Source organism: Manacus vitellinus, unplaced genomic scaffold (assembly GCF_001715985.3).
Source record: "Manacus vitellinus isolate BGI_N305 unplaced genomic scaffold, ASM171598v3 scaffold_22_pilon, whole genome shotgun sequence".
Taxonomy (NCBI): Eukaryota; Metazoa; Chordata; class Aves; order Passeriformes; family Pipridae; genus Manacus; species Manacus vitellinus.
This window is the reverse complement of record NW_021939632.1, coordinates 13,029,423-13,052,100: the sequence shown is the minus strand read 5'-3', so window position 1 is coordinate 13,052,100 and position 22,678 is coordinate 13,029,423. Positions and strand designations below refer to the sequence as shown.

Below are 22,678 nucleotides of genomic sequence, written 5' to 3'. Positions count from 1 at the left end.
ATCAGCTAAGAAAGTGCAGAAGTAAGTTTCATCCCTACAGTTTTCCTTTCACAGTATTTATGTGAGGAGTACTAAATTCTTAGCTTTACCCCTGCATTGATGAGTAGGTGTTGTGACGTTTTTCAGAGTTATCAAAACTACTTTTCTTGTTTGGAGCGTGCCTTTGGGACGCTAAAACCTGGGACATATTTAACTTTCTGTCTGCAATTCCCCGACCTACTCAAACTACTTGAGTACTCAAAACACAGTGTAGCACCAATGGACTCTGATACAAAGTCTACAAAGTGCAGGGACTTGGAAGCATCTTGCCTATCCTGCAAAGTGTGGAAGGAGGGGCAGAGGCAGCCTGTGGCTGCAGGGCCTGGAGCAGTGCCTGATTCCCTCATGCTAGTTCCGGGGCCGCCGGGTATAAAGAGCTTTATCCAATGTCTGGAGGGTGGGAGTTTATAGAAAACGCGATGTCTCAACAGGCGAACACGCCTTTCTCCTGGAACTAGCGGGATAAGAAAAAGACACCAGGCTCCTTGTGTTGCTGCTGTGCAGATCAGCACCCCGACCCCGGAGTCGAGGAGCCAGCTTCTGAGGAAGCTGGAGCATCCCAGCCCAGATGGGACCTCACCATCGGATGGATGGAAGAGCAGCAACTGCTTGCAAACTGCTCATATTATTCACTGCATGCATAATGCGGGGCAGTTGCCAAGGTAAGCGCTATGCTCCAGACTCTCCGGAATGGGACTTGCACCGCAAGGAGCACATCCCTCTCCGGGGACTTCTATGAGAAAAAACAAAAGTGCCTGAAAGTAGAGGGTTAACGGGCGCTGACTCAAGGAGTTCTTTCTAATAGCTAGGGAAGACAGCTGGCTCTTTCCAGGAGTCATTTGATGGAGTCGGTTTCTTAAGAATACCACAAGCGCCACCGGCTCCTTACCTTCACTTTATCTTGGTTTTAAATTACCCCAGGATGCTTTCTCTGATTGTTTTTCTGGTTTGTACAAACTTTTTTTTTTCTGATCGTACAAGACAGCAACACACAAATAGGGCTAAATTTGGAGGTGCAGCTCAGACATTGCAACTTCACTGTATAAACTCGCAGTTTTCCAGAGATGCAAGCGGGCAGTTTTTCCTGTAGCGAGTACTGCTTATGGGCTGTGGATGAGGCAAAAAATCCCCCCGCCCCAGACTTTTTGCATTTTTTCCTTGTGATCTTTGTGCCCTTCTTGCTACTGGAGTATGGGTGATTTTGCAGAGCAGAGTTCACCTGCATTCCAAGAGCTGGTTTGGTGACCACTAAAGTTGTACCTAGAGTTGTTTTTGATGAGTGCACAGGCTGCGGCACTTGCACGTAGACAGGTTGGGCTGGGGGGTGGGGGGCGGGCTATGCATGGACACGCTTGTGTACGTGTGGTATATGCAGTCATTTACAGAAGGCTATAAGAAAGAAACAGATGCTTAGTCTGGAGCACAATAAGCTCCCCTCAGTCGGTCTCAGACGCAGATTTGAAGTTGAGAGAGGGAGAACTTTTTCTCTGGGCTTTACTGTTGCTAGGCGACATCGAGGAGCATGTGACGGGCAGAGCAGGCTGAGTGCTGCTCCTGTGGTACTAATCTGGCTGCTAGGGATGGAGTAGCTGTGTCCCCAGGTCCTCTCTCCGGCCTGTGACTGCAGCCCATCTTCCTGCCTTCCCCTTCTTCCCGCACTTTAATTGCCTTGCAGTGCCAATCAAGCCTGTCTTGTTGGATAGAGTGGCTGAAGTGCATTTCCTCCACCCTGTGTATTGACCTGCAGTCCTGCTGGTTCTGTGTGTCTCTGTGTATTACGTGTGTTCAAATTGTTAATCTGCTTTCCTTGCTCAACTCTTAGTTTAAGCTCCTTAGACAGAATCAACCAAGTAATTATACTGCAACTGCTGCTAGCAGCTCCCACTTCTGAGCAGGGAAATAAGAGATAGCTAATGTGCAGCAGGAGACCTGCAAAAACTCTGGCCAAGGAGGTCACACTGGGCAGAGTTAATCCTATGCACTGTTTTACATTGGATAGAATGGAGGCTGCAGTGTAGATTAAAACTTTATTTCTTTGCTGTACAGTTGCTTGCGATTGTTCAGGACGTGGCTGGTAAATGACATGACAGAATAAGCAGAGAGAAGATTTGAACTAGTATCCATAGGTAGTGGAAGTACAGAAGTTTTTTACTTTTATAATGTCTCCCTGTTCCCCTGTCCCTTCCCCCTGCCTTCACAGTAGAATAACTGTTGAAATGAAGCAGTGTAAATGATAGTGCTTTTCCTTGATTTACCTAATTCTGATTTTACTGGAATTGAACATACAGCTTATAAACTGAGTAAAAATGCTGCTTCTCATTATTGCTAGGAGTACAGAGTCTGGTTCTGCAACCTTTGTAAGTCTTGTTGCCTGTGGGGTAATTGTTCTCAGAAAAAAATTGCTTCTGGAATCTCAAAAACTGGTTAAGTGAGGGTAGTGTCAAGCAGGAGCATCATGGGACTATGGTTAATGTTTGTTCTGAGGAATATCAAAGTGCTTCACACTCATAGTCATAAATTAGAGACAATGGATGGATGTTGTAGGTCAGCACTTTTGCAGAGAGCAAATGAGATCATTAGGGCAACTTCACATTTGAACCATGAGTTCTTTAATGTTACTGCAAAGCATACTAGATCTACATACTCATGCAATATTCTACATAGTATCTGTTACCTTGTCTAACGTGGAAGGCCTGCTGTACTTTTTTTTGATGAGTGAATATTTTTTTGTTAATGGTTAAACATCAGAGGTACTGTTATTTTAGTTTCTTTATAAAATCATTAATATATACAATAATATATAATTAATAGAAATATGCTTTTCTTTATAAAAAGAAGCTTTCTTTCTAGACACAAAGTATGAATAACATTCTTCACAAATTTAATATAGTTAGTATTTCTGTAACCTGTATAATTCAGAATACTTAAATTTCGTTCATTGCTTTTTGGTGTCCCTCAGGTCCTGATTACCTGCTTTCAACTGAGATGATGTAAATCTTCCAGAAAATAAATGTATTAGTATTAAAATCATATTAATTATTTAATAAAGGACATTGGTGTTAATTTTTGTCACAAATTCTGTTAAATTAGTGCAAGTTACAAAACAGCGCCAGCATCATCTTTTCCAGACTTGCATGTACTTACACTGAAATTCTGGCTTTGCTGCAATTTATTGCAAAATACCAAATTGCTATGTAAAGGCCAGGATTCCACTGTATTGTGTAGTTTACAATCTTTACATTGCTATTTGCATCTCCTCTCTTTCTGGCGGATACTTCTGAGGATCTTTTTATTTCTTTAGCATGCTTCATGTATAGAATCATAGATGATAAATTCACTTTACTTTGAATTACATGAGATCAGTGATTGCTTAGCCATGCTGTGTATTTTCCTTGCTCATAATCATAATCATGGAAACTTTCAAATTCTGGGAAATGCAATTGGAAATGCAAGCATTTCTATTAATGGTCTTTCTCACTACATATATGGAAATTTTTTTGAATTGTACATTCTCTATTAAGAGGCCAGAAGATCATAGCTCTGTTGACTTCTAGTGCTTATTTTTTTGCTTCTCTTTTCAATAACTCATAGTTTATGATTTTTTTAAAGGTTTCTGTTATTGATTTTTCTTGGGGGTTTTTTGTTTATTTGTTTTCTTTTAGGAAAGCTGATTAGCTGTTCTGTATGCATCCTGGCAAAATGTGACTTGTCCAGAAACTTTGCTGTAACATGAAAGTTAGTGTATCAAATTTGATTTGCATCCTAAATCTCCGCAATGATAAATCATCAGCTTAATGCATCCCAGACCAATATGAGTAAAATTTGTTACCATTATAAGGTCTCTGTTAGTCTGAGAATGAAGGCTATTCTAAGAATGAATGCATATGGTGTGATATCTCAGAGATCACCATGAACATTTGCACGAAGTGGGACAGGCCAGAAAGGAACAGGTATGATAAAACTCGAGTAGAGAAGAGGTACAGCAACTCTTTCTAGAATGGCATGGAGAAACATACTTTTCTATCAGGCATTGTAGTAGTTTAATTTCCAAATTAATAATTCAGTGGTTTTTAGACATTGTCTTCACTCAAATCTATTTAGTTTGTCTGTAGGATGATGTACAGTGACGTTGCTGTAGGCGACAGGCCACAGTCAGCATTCATACTTCCTTGTACAGCACTGAGCACAGTTAAATGACAGAGAAGCCTGTCTGTTAGATTCCACCCCTGCCAAGACCTAGTGTTTGAAGACCTTGAGTGAGACTTTCCTTGGAGACTGAGGATTTGGAAATAATGAGCAGGGAAAAAGGATGGCAAGAAAAACGAATATTGCAATGCAGTCATACAATTGAAAGGGTATTGTGCATGACCTGTGGGCTGCAGTGTTCATAATCCTGCACTAGTGCAATTTTCTTGGTTTGTCTTGGAGATGTTCTCACACAAAATCAAGAGCAAAAATCCCACTGAGTGTCCATCTACCTGGCTTTAAACTGGTTTATTTCTTGGGGTCTGACAGTTTAAAAGTACCTATCAGTGAAACACATTATAGTCTTCTCGCGTTTTAATTCATGAGTATTTCTGTGCTCTAACAGGTTTGGGTTTTTTTTTTTTTGGTTCCTTTTAATGAATAGCCCACTTGTAGTACATCTCTTGAATTTTCTTAATAATTTACCCTTTTTCTGTATTCTATTCAGTGAAGCATATCAGGTATTTGCAAAGTAATCAGCTAAAGCAAAGAATTAAGCAAACCACAGAATTTTAGTTAAAAATTGAAAGCAGTAATTGGATGACACCTGGTTAGATTTAGGTTCTATGCCAAATGCTAGGATTACAGTAGATAATTAAGCTTACAGGAGTGAAGGCAAATAGAGACAGAGCATCTAAGGAGATTTTAACTAAGATAAATGTGTGATGTGTACGATGCTTCTATTTGCCTGTAAGACAAATCAAAACCTTCTTTCATATATTGAGCTGATTGGAAATTTGAGCAATGAAATCCTACTTTAATCCAGATTTACTTGCCATGTGTTTTGCAGGAAATGAGCAAAGATTCATTTGGGGGAAAGGTAGAATGCAATTTCATTAAAGCCTTTTAATTCTTTTCCTTTTGGGCTTCCTGGACTGACATGAAATCAGTCATACTATTTGGAGCCTTTCCCTTCCGTATACCTTCTTGCACTCTTAGATTATTGCCAGATCAAAGTCTAGTGGTATTTGGGTTTTTTAACTTCTCATTCTTTAGCACTGAACCTGGAGATTTTTCTGTCAATATATATATTTTTTTTAAAATCTGAATACTCTTATTTTTAATTGAGCTGTAAGCAGGCACATTGTAGAGGAAGTTCAATTTATCTTTATGAATATTGGATCAAAATCTGTTTAGTCTTCCTACAATACTTATTTTTAGGTCTGAGAGGTTGTGATAACTTTTCAGATAGACAAATATGTAACTTGAATCATATTGTACTATCACTTTTTTAAGCTGGAGTTGTCTCTTCTTTTCCAGAGCTCTTCTTAAAACATACTGGAACCATATAGGACTTTGGATGCTTCAAAGGAAATTACACTTTCTAGAAGTTGTCATTGTTGACACTAAAGGTCCCTTCTAATTAATGATTGACAGGTTGACTTCTATTTAAAGAGAAGTGGATGTTTTTATTCCACTGCGGCTAATCAGTGATGATAATCAGATAATTTGCCAGTTTCTTTTTAGTAACTTATGCTGAATGTGGCAGATAAAGCACAAAGATACTTTTAAAGTTATTTAAAATTAATGTGCTTCTTTATATAATTTCATGACAACACATTATTCTTAAAATTTCTTGAGCTGTTTCTAGATGAAGGAATAATAAGTTTTCTTTTGAATCAACCCAGTGTGACTCCTTTAATTTAAAAGAAACTACCCTGAGTTGTACTGGTCTAAGACAGAAAATAGGATTCAGGAAGACTAAACATCTCTTTTAATAGCTTGGTATTATTTTAGATCAATTTTGAAGTCCACTTTATTATGATAATGTTAATTTTATTAATCAGTTTTTGCTTCCATATGTCAGTGCACTTTTAGAACAGTTTAAGACAACGGAGTTTCATTAGTATGCATAGAAATGCCTAATGGAATGGATAGCCTTTAGTGGATTCCTTAAGCTTTTACTGTTGGTTTCAAGGCTTTTAATGTTTTCTTTGTTTTGCAAAGCTTAAAGTGGATTAGAGATCAAGGATCACTGTTACAAGTTTTGGTTTGGATTAATGAAATGACATATAAAAGTTGACTGAAATTGTCCTACTTCTGTGACCTGTTTTATTTTATATTTTTAACATGAATAAATTGCCTTTGTTTTACAATCAAGAAGTCAGATCTTCAGCAAAAGGGCACTGTTTACAGCAGCAGTGTGTCAACCCAATTATTTCCTTGCACAAGCAGGTCATGATACTACACCCTGCTGAGTTGAGTCAGAGAATGGGGGTCCATTCCAACTGGGACTCCCTTTGATGGGGATTACAAGGTCATTCTTTTGTGGAGCAAGAAGATTGGGGGTTTCGTTGTCTTCTGTGGCATCTCTTTAAAAAAAAAAGGCATAGTCCACAAGATATCTGAGGAACTGATACATTCATTGATGTATTTAGGATCTAGGTAATGGTTTTTATCTTTATAAACCATGGTGCACATTTATCAACTCAGATAAATATACCATATAAAGTTTAGTTTATTTTGAGGAAGTATAAGACCTGCAGAACTGGAGTAGAGACATACATCAATAATCCTCCTCAGATACGTCCCGAAGAATGGGGGCATAATTTGCTATGTAAAGTTCCTGTCATTCAACACCAGTGGGAGACCCCATTTAGATCTGATCAAGCCCTTTGCCATCTAAGGGCACAGTTCTGAGAAGTGATGAGCCAAGTGAACAGTTCAGTGCTGCTTGAAGTAGGATGCCCCACTATCCTTCCCTCTCTTCTCTGATATCCCATACCCATGTTGCTGCCAACCTAGAGTTTTTGGTGTGTGCTTTGTGCTAGCGTGCCACTGCTCATCAGACCTTCTCTGAGGTGCTTTCACTTAGAAACCTGAGGGAAAACTAAACCAGACCTAGGGAATTAGGTGATTTCCTAGTGGCTTAGTGATTTTGAGCAGCATGCAGGTAGTAGTGGGGGGGATAGTTACTGGACTTTGGAAAAGAAAGAATAAGAAGGAGAGCACAAGTGAAAGAAAGAGAGGTGTTGGAAAGAGGGAGAGAAAGAGACACTGGATTCTCCTGTGATAAGTCAGTGAATTGTCTCTGCTAGCCATGCAACCACTGCCTACTGCTACTGCTACAAACTTAAAGGCAGTGCTTGGCTAGCATGCTGGTATCAAGAGTGGTCCATCAGGGCTGTAGTGAACAAGTGTAAGTGCTGCCAGAAACCCTTTTGTAAAGTTGTCTAGTGTAAACAGATGGCTTGGCTTGAGTGGGACTGCTCACATGTTCACTTTTGAGCAGGATTGTAGGGCTGTTCTCAACCTGCAATGCAATAAATGAACTGGATGATAACCAACGACATGGAATGCTGCTGCAGTTTTTGTTGGCCTTCTAGCTGTGTTATTAAAAATAACTTTTACTACTGCAAGGCCTAGTGGTTTTTAAAACCATTTCGTATGAAAGAAACAAGCTCGAGTTTATGTCTGAAATGAGTGACAAAGTCTGTGGTATCTTCCATAAAAATATTTGAACTGTTTGTATTACCTTTGCAGTTTTTAATTTTCTGCATGAATTCAGCCACAGAACACACTTTAAAGCCTTGCTGAAACTGGGTGCAATACTTTTAAACTTGTTGGCCTATTTAACTTTTTCTAATAGGAGACTTAAATCCTAAGAAATTTCATGAGGCAGTAGAGGGAGAGAGAGAGACCCAAATTACCACCCTGCTAAATGAAAAATCTTGTCATTAAACATTCTGTATGGAGACACTGACTCTCTGGCCAGCAATATAACAGGCATGGTTGCAATCTTCTAGCAGTTGTGAAAGACCTATGGAAAACTATTGCTATGAGGAAGGGATTACAATTTCAAGGCTGCAGACCTGCAGGCAAATGCCTGCAGTTCTCTGAGCAATGCTATTTGTATGTTGTGTGCTACCACTGCCATACTTGGGAGACAATGTATACCTTTCCTGTTGTTTTATGTACTTCCTTTTGAATGTAAGGACATAATGGGCAGTAGACAGTGTGCAGTAGTTGTATGTGCTTGTGTTTCCAGGGACATGGCAAGTGTAGGGCTTATGGAACTACACAAGCTAGAGCAGTTCTTCCCTACTATTCACCTCTTTGCCTGGAATGCTGCTTAGTGTAACTAGCTAATATAATGAAGGCAATTACTTAAAATATTATGCCTAGCAGCCACCAATGAAAGAAAGTAACAGCAGAATCAAGCATCCTTAAAAAAATCCAAATGGATGAGTAAATCTGATAGAGAGTTTGGATGGTTAGAGAAGATCTGACTAAAATGCTTCCATTGGTGTTGGGGAAGCAATAATGTTTCAGTGGGAGATGGTATTTCTTGTAGCTGTCCTCCTTTGATGAATTAAAGGATTTTGTCATTTTAATGTGACACATTCATTAATATTACTATTTGTGTAAAAGGATTTTTAAAGTTATTTTAAAATAGAAAACTGTAAAGAAAATATACTACACTTAGAAATGAAATAGGCAAAGGATGATTTAGTTATTACTGTTCATTTTCAGGTCTATTAAGATAAAGCTGCATTTTGTGTGAGCATATTGGACAACAGTGTTGTTTCAGTTCAGGTGATCTTGACAGGGGGTTTGGAACTAGATGATCTTTAATGTCCCTTCCAACCCAAACCATTCTGTGACTCTATGATTGTTCATTTACTCAGGCCTTCCTTAGCATATGGAATTTGCTTTTCAGGAAGCTTGATAAGGAGTGATCAGCCATTAGCTGCGAGCTGAAACAGTCTCACTACTGTATAAGGGAGAAATGTGAAGTGACAACACATCCAAAGAAATATATGTAGTTCCCAATGTCATGGGCAGTAGTAAGCAGCATTGGAATGTCTATCTAGGCACACTAGATGCTTACAGTATATAGTTTATCTGTTTACTATACTGAAACATCAGTTCTGCTTTTTTGAAAATGTTCTCACATTTTTAGCTTGCAACAAGTAACAGTCGCAATTTTTGAAGTACAAAATGATGACTAATGTCCTGTAAAGCTTTGGGACACAACTTGTCTTTTTTTTAAATCTAGAATCCTACTAATATGCTGGTGAAGAACTTTGTTGTGGATATGTGTTCTGTGGTGAGAAGACAGAAATAGCTTTCATTTTATGTGCTTACTGTATTTTATTATCTGTAAGGGAAAATGGTTTATTTTTTGCATGACAGGTTTCATTTTTCATTGAATAACTTGTGATATAATATTATAGTAAAGCTTATGATTTGGCAAAGTGCTATATGTTGCATAGCAATTTTCACTGTCATAAACTGCATTGGAAGGCTCTTACTGAGGCAAATTCTTACTGCTGCAATGACTCATCAGATTTCAGGAGTGCATGACTGAATTGAATGCAGGTCCTCATCTCAGCATGGGGTCTAATTTTGAGAAAAAACAGCACACTAGTTGGAAAATTTACTTAAAAAACAGTACAGCTCTCAAAATGAGTAGAACTTCCTGAGAAGTTTATCTGCATCTATTGGACTTTCTTAGTGATATGTACTGTACATGTTCTCTTTAAGTTGTTTAAGCACTTTTTTTTTCTATTTCCACACACTGTAGTTGTAAATACTTCCTAGTCTTGAAGATTTGCCTTGTTTGGTCATATTCCCCCCCTCCTTCTATTACCCAATTGTTATTCTACAGCAGCCTTGGGGCCATTAGCAAGATTCATTCTTATGAAAATGCTTGGGATGCTTCCTTCTGTGAGTAACTGAGGGTGTCTTTATTTCTACTGTGTTTGCTTGTTCTTCTTCCTTTTTATGTCATTTGGTCAATTAGAACAGATTTTTGCATATTTAGTATGCCATTCATGAAAAAGAAGCTTCTGAGATTTAGGAGAGCTCCTACAGTGTATGCTTCCCTGGAGTTCACAGGGCTTGCTTCACTTATGCAGCTAACACAATCACAACTGATTTGTGTGGATTAAGACACCTAATGCCAAGACAACTGGTTGAGGTTATCCAATTTAGTACAGAACATGTTCTTTACATGTAATGTGTCTGAAATACATTTTTATATTGAGAAAGCTACTGGAGGTACTGGTTCTCTTGAATTTGGCCATACAGATAAGGCCTTTACTAAATTCTCTAAGAAAGGAGTACAAATAGGTTTTATTAGTCTCATCCTGGAAAATACTTATATAAAGTTGAGATTAAAGAAAGTATCCAACAAAAATTAATGGCTGATCCTCAGTTATCACTGAAGTACAAGAAATTTGACAGTGACCTAAATGGAAGAAGGAACCTCGTCTGTTCTGTAAAAGGAATATTTACTTTATCAGTAGAAAGGAGTATCACCTCCTGTCTATTAGAATTAGCCCTTGCTTAAAGGGAATATTTCTCATTCCTGCCTTGTTCTAGGACTAAGAAGATAGTAATAGTTTATTTTTTGCTTTGAAAAAGTGTGTGAGTTGAAGCAAGATTATAAAGGACCAATTTTTATTGATTTGCTTATAGTACTGTAGGATGTAAAAGATGCATAGTATGGATATGTTCTGTTTGTCAGCACGTATGATAAATAAACTCTCATGGTTTTAAATTTAAGGAAGTTTATTTTTTTTACTTTTAGGGTCGGTGTGAATAATTTTAAAATATTAAATATCTTAACTTTTTTTTACTTTTTACAGAATGATTGGTTTTGAAGTGATAATGTAGAAACCATGCTTATTTTGTTCTGAGTACCAGAGTTTTAAGGAAAAAAAAATTAAAACAGATTTTTTTTCTCTAAGAGGTCCATACGTGGTTTATCAAAAAATTAGGAGCATTTTTTCTTTATTATTAGTTCAGGCTTATACTTTAAAAAAATAAAATTGAGTAGATTTATTAAAAAATAATTAGTAAACCATTTCTATTTTTATCAGGCTGTTTGCAGTTGTTGCTTTTTCAATTAATAAAGCTGAAGTAAGGTAGAGAGCGTGAGGATTATGAATATCTTTAACGTTGCTAGGAGGCATTTACAGTGTCATTCCTTTGAACTTGTTGTCTACAGGAGACTTCGACTCTTTTTATTTTGCAGGAAAGCTTTCCTGCTTAGTTTCAGTAGGTTAAAATCCTGAATTTCTTTAATTCTTGGATTTATGTTGAGGCATTAGCAGAAATTAATCTTTAGTCCTTTTATAACTGTATTATCTGAAAACAAATAGTTTAACATAAAGTACACTAATTTAAAGTATTTTTATGAAAGATTTTGCATGTGAGCATTACTAAAATGAGATTTGATGCTTTAGTTTTAACGATGGTTTTAGTTGACATGCAGACACAAAGCATAGACTATAATGTACATTTTCCTGGGTTTTGTTACTGCTTGGCAAGTAAAGGGAAACCATATAAATCTGCTGATGCTGCAAGGAAATGTGATATTTCTAAGTCCATATTGAAAGACAATATTTTCACTTTTGGTCTTGAATTTTAAGGTGCTTTTTATTATAAATCAGTAATTTAAAATGTAGGTATTGGATCTTGCCTATCAGAGTAGAACCCATTTATTACAGCTTCTGATACCTGTCATTCTGCTGAACACAGAATGTGGTTTACTCAAAACTAAGTCTAGCTAGTGTCAGTGAAGAACCAGATCTGTTGCTTCAAGTTCTGTCCTTTATCATTTCCACCACTGCCCCCTGACTCCCACCCCCAAATAATCTGAAATGTGCCTTGTTTCTTGTACTGTCTAATAAATGTACCAGCAACACAGAGTGTGCCTCTCATGTATGGTGCCTTTCTGGAGTGCTAACAGAGGGACAACAGGATATATGTTGGTGAGGGGAAGAACCAGGGCCATTTGGCCTCTTGGCATTGGGGCACCCAGGTGAGTTCAAGAGTCTGTCGTCTTTATGCTGCAAACTGTCTGGGTATGGCCCTTCTTTTTGTTACATCATTGTACAGCACAAGGCACAAAGAGTTCTTGAGCAGCTGTATTATTTACTAATAATAATCTCATTATATGCAATTGGATGACAATTCAGTAAAATAAATCCTACACTTCCCTATTAACATTGTGTTTCTGTCTCTCTGGCACTGCAGGTATTCTGCTACAGATTGTCCCTTGACTAGTCCCCTGTCTGCCTATTGATCTGTATACTAAGATCTTGCAGCCATGTGAAGTGGGTGCAGACACACATATGTACTGCCTTTTTGTTGATATTGTCAGTTAAAATTATTTGTCGAATATAACCTAGTTTAGAGACACATAGATACAAAAGACATTTTGTGTTGCAAGGTCTTGAAGACTGCAGATAAATCTTCTACTGCTTTCTGTAATAGCTATAAATGCTTATGTGGTCTTTTTTTGTAGATTGGAATAGTTTGTATTAAATAAAATGAAGTTTGAAGAGTGTAGAAAGATTGAAGGTTAAATATTGTCTCAAGGTATATGAAATTTAGCATAATTTTATCAGACTATTTTTTCTTATATTTTAAATAATATTTGTTCATTTGCCAATTGTAATTGCTAGCAGAATACTGCTTTTCAGTATCATAGGATATTATTATACAATAATAAGCTAAAGTTTTTCCTAAACTATGGGTTTTGTTTCTTTCTCCATTAGTGTGGGGGAACAGAGATGGAATTTACAGAGGTTCAGCTTCCCCTCCCTGAGCATTCCAAACACTTGTGCTGTTTGGCATGTAATTAAGCAAGGCAAAAATAGGATATCAAAGTGTATGGAGGGTGATTCTCCAGGATTCTTTTACCTGCAAGGCCATTGGAATGGGCTGCTCTGTTTGGGGGCTGAATGGGAGCAGAGAATACCCTTAGTTGGAAGACAGAAAGGGAGAAAAGAGAGCTTGTCACTTATTTTTCTCACTTACTTTTCTTTTTGTGAATTTTATGTGGAAGAGGTTTGTAATGCCCAGTTTGTTTGCATTTACTTGTTGAAAACCTGAAGATGTATTAAAAGTGGAACTGTTCAGTTGAAAAGATATTGCCTTGAAGAACATTACTCTTTTAAATTAAAAAGAAAAATCTGTAGAGGGAGTTGATTCCTAAAGTGTAAAGTAATTGCAGCAGTGTAAGTTTGATTTTTGAGTGGACAGTTTGAGAGTGGTACAATCTACCCTGGGCTTAATACATTCCTCATTACTTTAAATCCTTCATTCAGGCTTAACTGTTAAAGAAGTGTTAGCAGTTCTCAAAGGTATTGTGAGTACAAGGAAGGGAGAACGAATGAGGGGGGGTTTGGCCTATTCTGTGGAGTCAGAATGAACAGTCATGACCCTTAATCTGTGGATGACAAATGTAATTCAAAAGATTTGTAGTCAGAGTTAAAAGTGTGAGGGACTTCAAGGTTGAATGGGCAGGTAGAAAATGTGTGAAAAGAATAGAAAGGGCTAGAACTGTTCAGGAAGGAACTGCAAGGACTCTAAAGTAATGCAGAGTAGCAAAGAGTAAGGCTGTATTGGTTTCTACTGTAAGTCAAACATAACATTCTGGTTTTGATACAAGATGATTGAATTTAAGATATTTCTACAGAAACATTGGCACAAATGAAGCCCAGTGAAGGTTGAGAGGGTGTGGTGGACTGCCTTCCTATTGAAGACTGTAGCCCTATGGGTTAGAGCACTGTGCTGTGAAATGTATGAAGCTATTAACCTCTCTCTCTTCTGCTTGAGTTCCCTATGACTTGGAGTTCCCCGTGACACTGAGTAACATTCATTAGCTTCTAAAGGTTGACTGTCATCCTCTAATGGCAGTGGGGTTTGTCTTAGGCAGTGGTTTACCATAGGATACTTCATTCGTATGCAGGCAGCAATTGTTGCAGAACAGAAGGTGAATAGTGCTTGTATTGCATTATTTCCTTTGGTAAAAGATGCATTTACTTTTAATAAATTAAAAGTGAAAAAGATATTTTATTTAGTTTGTGTTTTGTTCAATCTTTGCTCTGGCAAAATCGCTATCATGTTACTTTATTCCAGTGGAAAATGACTACCTGACATAATCTTTGTTCAAGCAGCTTTCCCAGAGCCAGTAATGTAAGACCTTGTTTTACCTGAGCAACTTCTGAATCTTAAATATCCACTCAGAATCTCTTACAGAAGAATCCCAGACACAGAGAACAATGGAAAGTCTAGTGACACAATCAGCATAAAGTCCAAATATAGTAAGTGTAGGAAGAAGTTTAGAAATAAGGCTTTGGGCTATATTTTTGCAATGATGGTTCTGATCTTTGATTTGCATTTTTCAGTATTAGACTGGCTTATATTAAATATTATCTCATATATTTGTTATAGCCTTGGTGTCTTCCTGAATATTGAGCAGTCGAAACAGATCTTACCTTTCCAAATTATTTTTGTTGATGCCCAGAGATTCTTCATATATATTCTGGTGTCATTTTAAGGTCTGCCATGCATTTTAGCCTGTATTTTACTAATGCTTTAATGACAGTGAGAATTATGGTAATAGTAGAGCAACACCAAAAATTCAATCATTTCTGAAATTCAAACTTTCAAAAGTCACTCAAAATCTTTTCTATTAGCAAATTTTAAGCATGACAGTGAAGACTGATTATTTTATTGCTCCTTTTAAAACTCAATGGTTATTTCCTCCGGCAATCTTACTAACAGGATTCTGTTTGCCTAAAAGAAGTGTCTGGTTTTATCAGCATTTGTCAGAGTAAATCTGAATTCCCATGTAAATTAGGTCATTAGTATTAATTTTTATCAATATCTGACTGATAATTGAGCTGTCTTGCCATTAAAAAAAAACCCACAAAAACTCTTATGAAAAGGAAAACCTTCAAAAAAATTACTAATGACTAAATCTGGAGTGAATTGAGGCTTCAAATAACGTCCATAAACAAGCTAATATCCCTTGTCTTCTGACAGTCCCCACTCTTGCTGAAACCCAGGTGCTGCAGGCTCACGTTGCATAGCATATACCAAACCTGGTTATTGCTGACATGGTTATTTTTCTTTCATTCTGGGTATTTCTCCTGGGTATTAGTAGGAGTAATTTTGTAATCATGCATTCTTCTCCTGATTACTTTCTCCTTTATCAAAGTTAGAATTGTTTTTGACCACAGTTGAAGCATAAGCTTTTTAGAACCTTTGTGAGAAGTGCCCTTGATATTTTTACTTCTTTCATATTATTTGTTTTCAAAGATTATCTCTTTAATGAATTTACATAATTATCTGCTATGTCATTTTTTTTGTTCTGAAGATAATATAAAACAGTGGTAAGTATCAGTCTTTCATATTTTTATAGGTATTTCAGAGCTCTTTGCCTTCAGTTATAAGTAAGCGTAGAAGACAACACTGTAAAGCCTAATGCCATAATTAAATGAGTTATAACAGTTCTGCTGAAGAATTATATAATGGACATTGATACAGCACTTACTGTATGTAGGTGTGAGCAACTTAAACTATGATTCTGCAAAGTATTACAGAGTGTAGCAGAACTGTGTGATTCTCAGGTTTTGTGTTAACATTCACTTACCATTTCTCATACTGTACAAAGGCTGCTGTGTTTATAATGCTTTTAAAAAAGTTTATCAGTGTTATCTTCTCATTTTAATCACTAGAAGGGTATGTTTAACTACAGGAACTTAATACAAGATAGGCAAAATAAATTGCCAGTGTTGTACATAGTGCTTGAATTTTTTTAGCTAATTATTATTTAGAAATAATGTACAAATTACTCATATTGATTGCTTATAAGCATGTGTTTATTTAAAAATTCTAATCATGTGGATGCAGATTTAATTCTCTATTGTAACTTCTTAAGTAAGTGACTATGAATATTCCAGTAGTTTTGAAAACAATAATATATTAAATATACAAGCAGATTTAGTGTTTGCTTTGCTTAGTAATTGCAATTGATAAATGGTGGTTTATGTGTTGTGTTTATTAGAGCTTTAACTGCTAATCTTATATGAAAATATTGCTTTGTAGGGCAAAATTCAGGGAGAGGGCCTGGGATTCCAGAGTGAACTTGTACATTCCTTCAGGGCATTTTTGCAAGGGAGGTTGTTGTGTTTTAAAGGTAGTTGATAAGAGACCTGCACCACCAACCCCAGACCTGCACCACCAACCACCATCATGCATTAGTCTATAGAAGGTATTTGGGTGAACATACTCCTGTACCACTCCGTACCACCATTTATCCAAGTGAAATTTTTGACCATTTGCAGGATACATTATAAATCAGGATGTCACTACCAGACAATCAGATTTGAACATTCCTTGCATAAAGTAGCTTGCCTATATCCCTTAGGAATACATCACTTAACTGTGTTTATGTGACAGTGTTGATATGCCTGGTTTTACATGAAAGTTAGGGTAGTGTGTTATTTATGTCATCACAAATTCATGAAGTAGGTGGTTGTGCTTTATATATACTGAGGTTATCTTCTCTGGACAAATCATTCAGAATAATTGAAAGATGTAGTTTTATCTTATGGCTGTTAATTAAATCAGGAAACAGGACTTTTTTTTCTTCAGAGTTGGACTTTGCTACTACCTCAGGTTTTTTCAGTGTTCCCTTCTCTGAGGTGCTGACAACAGATTAACATGAAACAGAGCCGCTGTTGAACCTAATTATGTTATAGCTCATTGTTTTGGGGACCTATAAAACTGTTCACTCCCTTTTTATGAGGCCATAGTCACAATGAAAGGCCATAAACAGTGCCTTTTCTCTTTCCTATGGGACTGGAGATTTCATTAGTTGACTAATAAAGGCCTGATCGAGCTGCATTTACACCTGGGAATGAATGATTCTTTATCAGGTCTTAATCCTTAGTAGATCAAGCAGGAGGGAATGACAGCAGGACAGCTTTTGATCAGCCATAAATGGCTGAAAGCTTAATTTTTTAAAAATTATTTGCTATTCAGATCTTGACTGGAGACATGCTTCCTTGTTTTTCAGAGAAAAGATTTTAAATATGTGGACATTGTTAAAAAACAAAACAAACCTGAGATCTTTCTACACTTTGAAGCATTTACTGCTGAAACAAGATTTCCACATTAGCTAAAAGGATTATTATCATTATTATTATTTTAAAATCCTCATAGACTTTGGAGACCACTAATGTTTAACATGTTTAGTCCTTAGAAATAACATGCAAAATGATTCCCTACCTTTATTTAAAGTCTATACTGCTTGGGAATTTAACATTGATACATTCCTGCTAAATAGGTTTTTATAATGTAGGTGCTCTTCTGAGAGTTGTTTAGGTTAATTTTCCTTTTTTAAAATTGTTTTTGTTTTTTTTTGTATAATATAAAAATATAAAAATTATTGAAATTTTCTAACAATTTAGTTGGGAATGTCCTGTAATGTTTAGAGATGGTTATTTACTTTTTTTGTTTGACTGAGTGTATAGAGATCTTTTTTACCTATGTACTTTTTAATAGTTTTTGTATTATTGTAATATCATTTTCTCTCCTTTCTGTGCCACAAAGCAGTGGATAGATGACAGTTGTTTAGCAGGAATGAACGTCACTGTCTGTGTTGATGTGCCTGTGCTGCTAACCTGCTCGTTCCTCTGGTTTACCACAGGCTGTGAGCGGGGGCAGTTTCGCTGTGGGAATGGCCGCTGTATTCCCGCGGATTGGAGGTGTGATGGGGCCAGAGACTGCTCGGATGACACAGATGAAGCTGGTTGCCGTAAGTGAAACAAATACAGAGCAACTGTTTTGTAATATAATTATTAAGATCCCAATGTACATGGGGTACAAGAATGAATATTGAAGAGGGAGAAAACTCGTCTTGAGATACTGCAGGATCTCTTTGAGTCATATGTAATGAGTTTATTTGCTTTGGTAGTCAGAAAATCAAGTACTGCTCAGCTTCTAACATGACTTAATCTTTTCTTAAAAATCTGACTGTCCAATAATGCAATTTCATTTTGTGACTAACGTTCTAAGTAGATGTAGAAATGTATTGTATTCTATTACTGCAGTAATCCTGAATATTGCATGTGTACACAGCTATATCAGCATCGCTTGTGGTCCAAATCTTTGGATTTTTCAAGCCCTGGAAAACAAACTCTGCCTACTGCACCTGAAGTAGAGTTGTGCTTAGCTGTCCAGAGTTGGCTGTGCTGTGCCAGCAGCTCAGGGACAGTTGTATTCATATGGACTGTAATATCCATGCACAAAGATTCTCTCAAGCTAAATGGAAAAGTGTGAGGATGAAGAATTTTCTTCCACAGTCTGTTTTCAGGAACTCACCTGCATTTTACCTTCTTGGATACAGTTTTTTTTTAGGTCTTGTGTGTTGGTGCAGTTATCAGCCCACTTACAGTTTTTGCCCCTCAGCTGATGGGGAGTAAGAAAGACTACTTTATGTCAGTTCTTTTCACATTGTATTATTTTTTTACTGCTTGACCCATATAATAATTGGAGGTCATTGACATGGCTTGGCAGTCTGATTTGTTGCATAGCACTTTAGTTAGCCTAAAAAAAGCAGTGCAGTTCTGGGTGAAGAATGCCTTTAAACTGAATGGTGTTGTCCTATAGCCTTTTTTTTTTCTTTCTAGCTGTTTCAACTAGACATAATATTATGTATCAACTTAGTTCTGAGCTGCAACTGAAAAGAAGTCACTGGGCTTTGAAAAAGGAGTAGATAAAATTCATCTTGACTTTGTGAAAGATAAAAAAAAAACCCAAACAAAAAAACTAACAAAAATCAGGACCCTTACTACATTTGTCATAGTTATAAACATGAAATTTTTCTCGTTTTAATTCATGTGATGAATTAGGAAGACGAAAATTAAACTTTTCAATTTTTTTCAGTTAATTGTACTTCTAAAAACAGTATGTTAGTGTGCCATAGGTAGTAGGGCACATCAGGTGTAGCAAGATAGTTTTAAACTGTTTAAAACTGGTCTGAGATTAAAATAATATTAAAAGATTATTCTTTGGTTCCCAAAGCAGGAATTAAAAAAGTATGCAAGAAGTATATGTCTAGTATGTGATCTATTTTATCCCTCCAATTAGTTTACCTCTAATGTTATTTTGTTCTTTGCAACTCTAAATCTACAAATTTTCTCCCTTGATGCTTTAGTTACACTGGGAGTTGTGCTTACACATCATCCCATGAGCACAAAGTGTTTCTAGTTAACCTTGCACAACTGCAAAAACACAATCCTGAGAAAAAAAGATGGTTAAGACCAGGGTCCTGTCTACTGGACTGTGTTATGCTAGTGATTCTTCCCAGGGTTATTAACTAGGGACAGAGTAGGCTGTAATACAGTTTCAAACATTTATTTTGATCTTTCTCTTTGATGGGTTCCTTTTTGTTTGTCTATTTGAAAAGTACAGGGTGGAGCTGGGACAATAATTCAGATTGTTCTGACCTGGCCCTCACTCTTTCCTCATGAATTCACAGGGAAGAATCACAAGCTTGTCTTGAAAGGCCTTCTTCCTACCAGGGATAGAGCACCTGAGGTGGAGTGACAGCAATTGAACAGACCCGTGTGAGACTAGGGAGGCTAGTGGGACTCCATAGATTACTGAAAAAAAAAGGGGCTCTGCTGGAGGGCAGTTCAGAACCTGAACCTCTTTGGGGCCTGCCTTCTAGAGGAGCCTGGGTTTCTAGGAGAGGATATAAAGCTGAACATTCCCGTGCAGAAGTTCACTAAGCTGAGTTTTGCCTTTGAGCATCCTTTTGCTGGTCCCCTTTCCCCTCTTGGGTCTGTCTGTTTTCTTTGATCTGTTAAATGCTTCATGTGTTTTGTGGAACTTAAAGTTCATCAACACTTGAACTTTAAGCTTTCTTTTCTCTTATGCAATTATTTTCTCTGAAAGTGCCTTCCCAGGTGTCTGTGAAATGACTTTTTTTCTTTGCTTACACTAGCCCACCCTACCTGTGAGGGAAATCAGTTTCAGTGTCAGACTGATGGCGAATGTATTCCACAGTCATGGGTTTGTGATGATGAGGAGGACTGTGAAGATGGCTCAGATGAGCATCAACAATGTCGTAAGTATTTTAAGTTTTATGTTATACTAGCTTTGTGAAATAAGGTAATTTACATAGCATCACATTGAGAACATACACAAACAAGCCTGCTGGAAGTATTGAAGAGTCTCTCTAAAGTGTTTCTAGAAATTAAATGATCTGAAGTCTGAAGTAGATAGAATACAGAAAATACGTCCAAAAATACACCCCCAGATATTGAAATCTGAAAATTACTGATGTTTCAGTTAATTAAAAAAAGAAAAATAAACAGTGTATATTAGTTTTACACTTGATACAAAATTTAGTAGTTTTAAAAACAGTGAAATAGACATAATACTATGATGTCTGCTTTATCTGTTACCTAACAAAATTCACACTGGCATCTTAGAACTATATATAAAAAAACCTGAGAATGATTATTGCACCAAATTACATTCTCTGCATTATTGCATAAGATGGGGTGTTCTGAAGAACTGGTTTCCTGCTACTTCTAGTATTAGAATTTACTTTAATTGATGAGGATAAGATTAATTTATTTTCATTTTGATTCTATGTATAATTTTTTTATCATTTCTTTAAACTGAACAACTCTGGAGCAACTCACCAACCCCTGGGGAGGTTCAAAGTTTTAAGTTTGGAAGGATTTTGCTCACAGACTTGGTTTGTGCTTTTATATCTTGATACTTGTTCCCACTGAGGATGGAAAAATTTCGATGAAAGTTAACTGCCTTTTGCTCCTCTCTTCTTCTGAGAAGGTGTCAGCACAGCTGCTGGTTATGTTTTAACTAAGGAATCTGTAGATAGAAAATGCAAAATGAGCAAAAACTCTGACTTTTGAACGAGGTCACTGTAACATTGTTCTCCATGTACTAGTTAATCATGAGTGTTAGTAACTACACAGTGGCACTGTGCTGCTGCCATTTTTGAGTAATCTCCTGGTATTTGTCTTTGTTCTTCTAAAGGGACTTTTTATCTCTGTGTTTGGGAAACCTAGAGGAGCTTTTCCTCCTTGAAATATTAAAAATTTTTCCTGAGAAAACTAGCCGACAGCTCTGGAAGTCATATGTGCAGAATTAAAACAAATTGTTTTACTTTACTGTCTTGCTCTTGTTTTCCCTCATGACCCTAGTATCCCAGTAGCTGATCTTACTTTGAGAACACTGCTGGCAGAAGGCAGCATAGAGAGCCCCTGTAGAGCAGCAGATGCCCAAATGTCCGTGTATAGACTGGGATATGTTGAGATATAGCATGAGTTTGAAGGAAACATGTGCAGGTGGCAGAGGGAAGGAAAAGTTTGCTGTAAGTTTGCCCTTCAGCTATATCTTCACATATTCAATTACTTTGCCTAAAAAGAACTGAAAGTTTGATTTAACTGTAGTGGAATGAAGGTGGAATTGAACAATTTTACGTGGTTGCTTGTCACTGACACCTGTCATCATAAGACCGTCATAATCATTCTTGATCCTCTCTTAGTTATAAATGTAAACAATTTGTGCCTGTTGAGGCCCTGGCTGTATTAGAAAGCAGTGCCTTACCTTCAGCTCTGCTGTGTTTTATGGTGTGACATTCTGATTGACCAAATAACTTAGTTACTGACAGATTTTGACCCAGTAAATAAAATAATAGAGAAAACTTTAAATCATTGAGAATTAGTAATTTAATGTTTTTGGCAGAACAATTGTAGGGAGGTAATTTTTAACCTGGGGGTCAACCCCTTCAGTGAGAAAAGCAGTGAACTTGCTGACTTACAGAAGGCCTCACAGAGCTATCCTATCTGCCATGTACTTGTCAAATGTTCTTCAGTCTCCCTGAAATATCAGTACATGAGAGGAGAAAGTGCTGATATTTATGAGAAAGATTAAGAAGTTAAAGAGGAAGAAAGATAATGCTTTTCTTCATAAAAAGCCTTGGTTGATGGAAAAGACTGATGGAGTGCCTGTTTCTTGCAGCGGGAAGGACGTGCTCAAGTGAGCAGTTCACGTGTTCCAATGGACAGTGTGTCCCGAGCACATACTGGTGCGATCGAGTAGAGGACTGCATTGATGGAACAGATGAAAGAGCCTGCCGTGAGTGTTAATTCTTAGCATGAGATCTGGTTTCATCTCATCTCTCTGGCATTTTAATAAATTTGTAAGATTAAAGGGCCTGTTGATAGACAAGATGACCACAATATGCTTCTTGTTACAAGAGTTTCATTTCAGATTCTCTTGTGTATTGAAACTGGTGTAGTGATACAGATCCTTTATCGCAGAACTCAAATGCAAACTGCCACCACAGGATTGGGGCTTCTTGTTTCTCATCATTTGAAAGATAATTATTACTGCATTGGGAAAAAGTAACCATATTTAATTGACTTATAGCTTTGGGACATTCAGGGCTAACTTTGCCAAATTTTTTCATATTCTTTTTTCCTGCTTCTTGTGAAATCAGTAGTAGTTATAACCTGTGTAGAAAATCAGAATTTGACTCCAAATCATTTTTTTGAGGAACTTTCACCCTTTCAAAAGCATTTGTATTCTAGACTGCAGCTTCCTG

At 37.0% G+C, this 22,678-nt stretch overlaps 1 protein-coding gene across 1 annotated transcript in view; it reads left to right on the top strand.

Annotated features, from left to right (window-relative positions):
- The first annotated feature begins 491 nt into the window (after positions 1-491).
- The window catches only part of LRP2 (LDL receptor related protein 2), a 117,266-nt gene continuing 95,079 nt past the window's right edge, over positions 492-22,678 (top strand). Inside the window, exons 1-4 of the mRNA XM_018072612.2 lie at positions 492-701; positions 17,741-17,848; positions 20,042-20,164; positions 22,093-22,209. Of these exons, the coding sequence (XP_017928101.1) occupies positions 608-701; positions 17,741-17,848; positions 20,042-20,164; positions 22,093-22,209 (442 nt within the window). The 5' untranslated portion in view covers positions 492-607. The remainder of the gene's footprint in view (positions 702-17,740; positions 17,849-20,041; positions 20,165-22,092; positions 22,210-22,678) is intronic.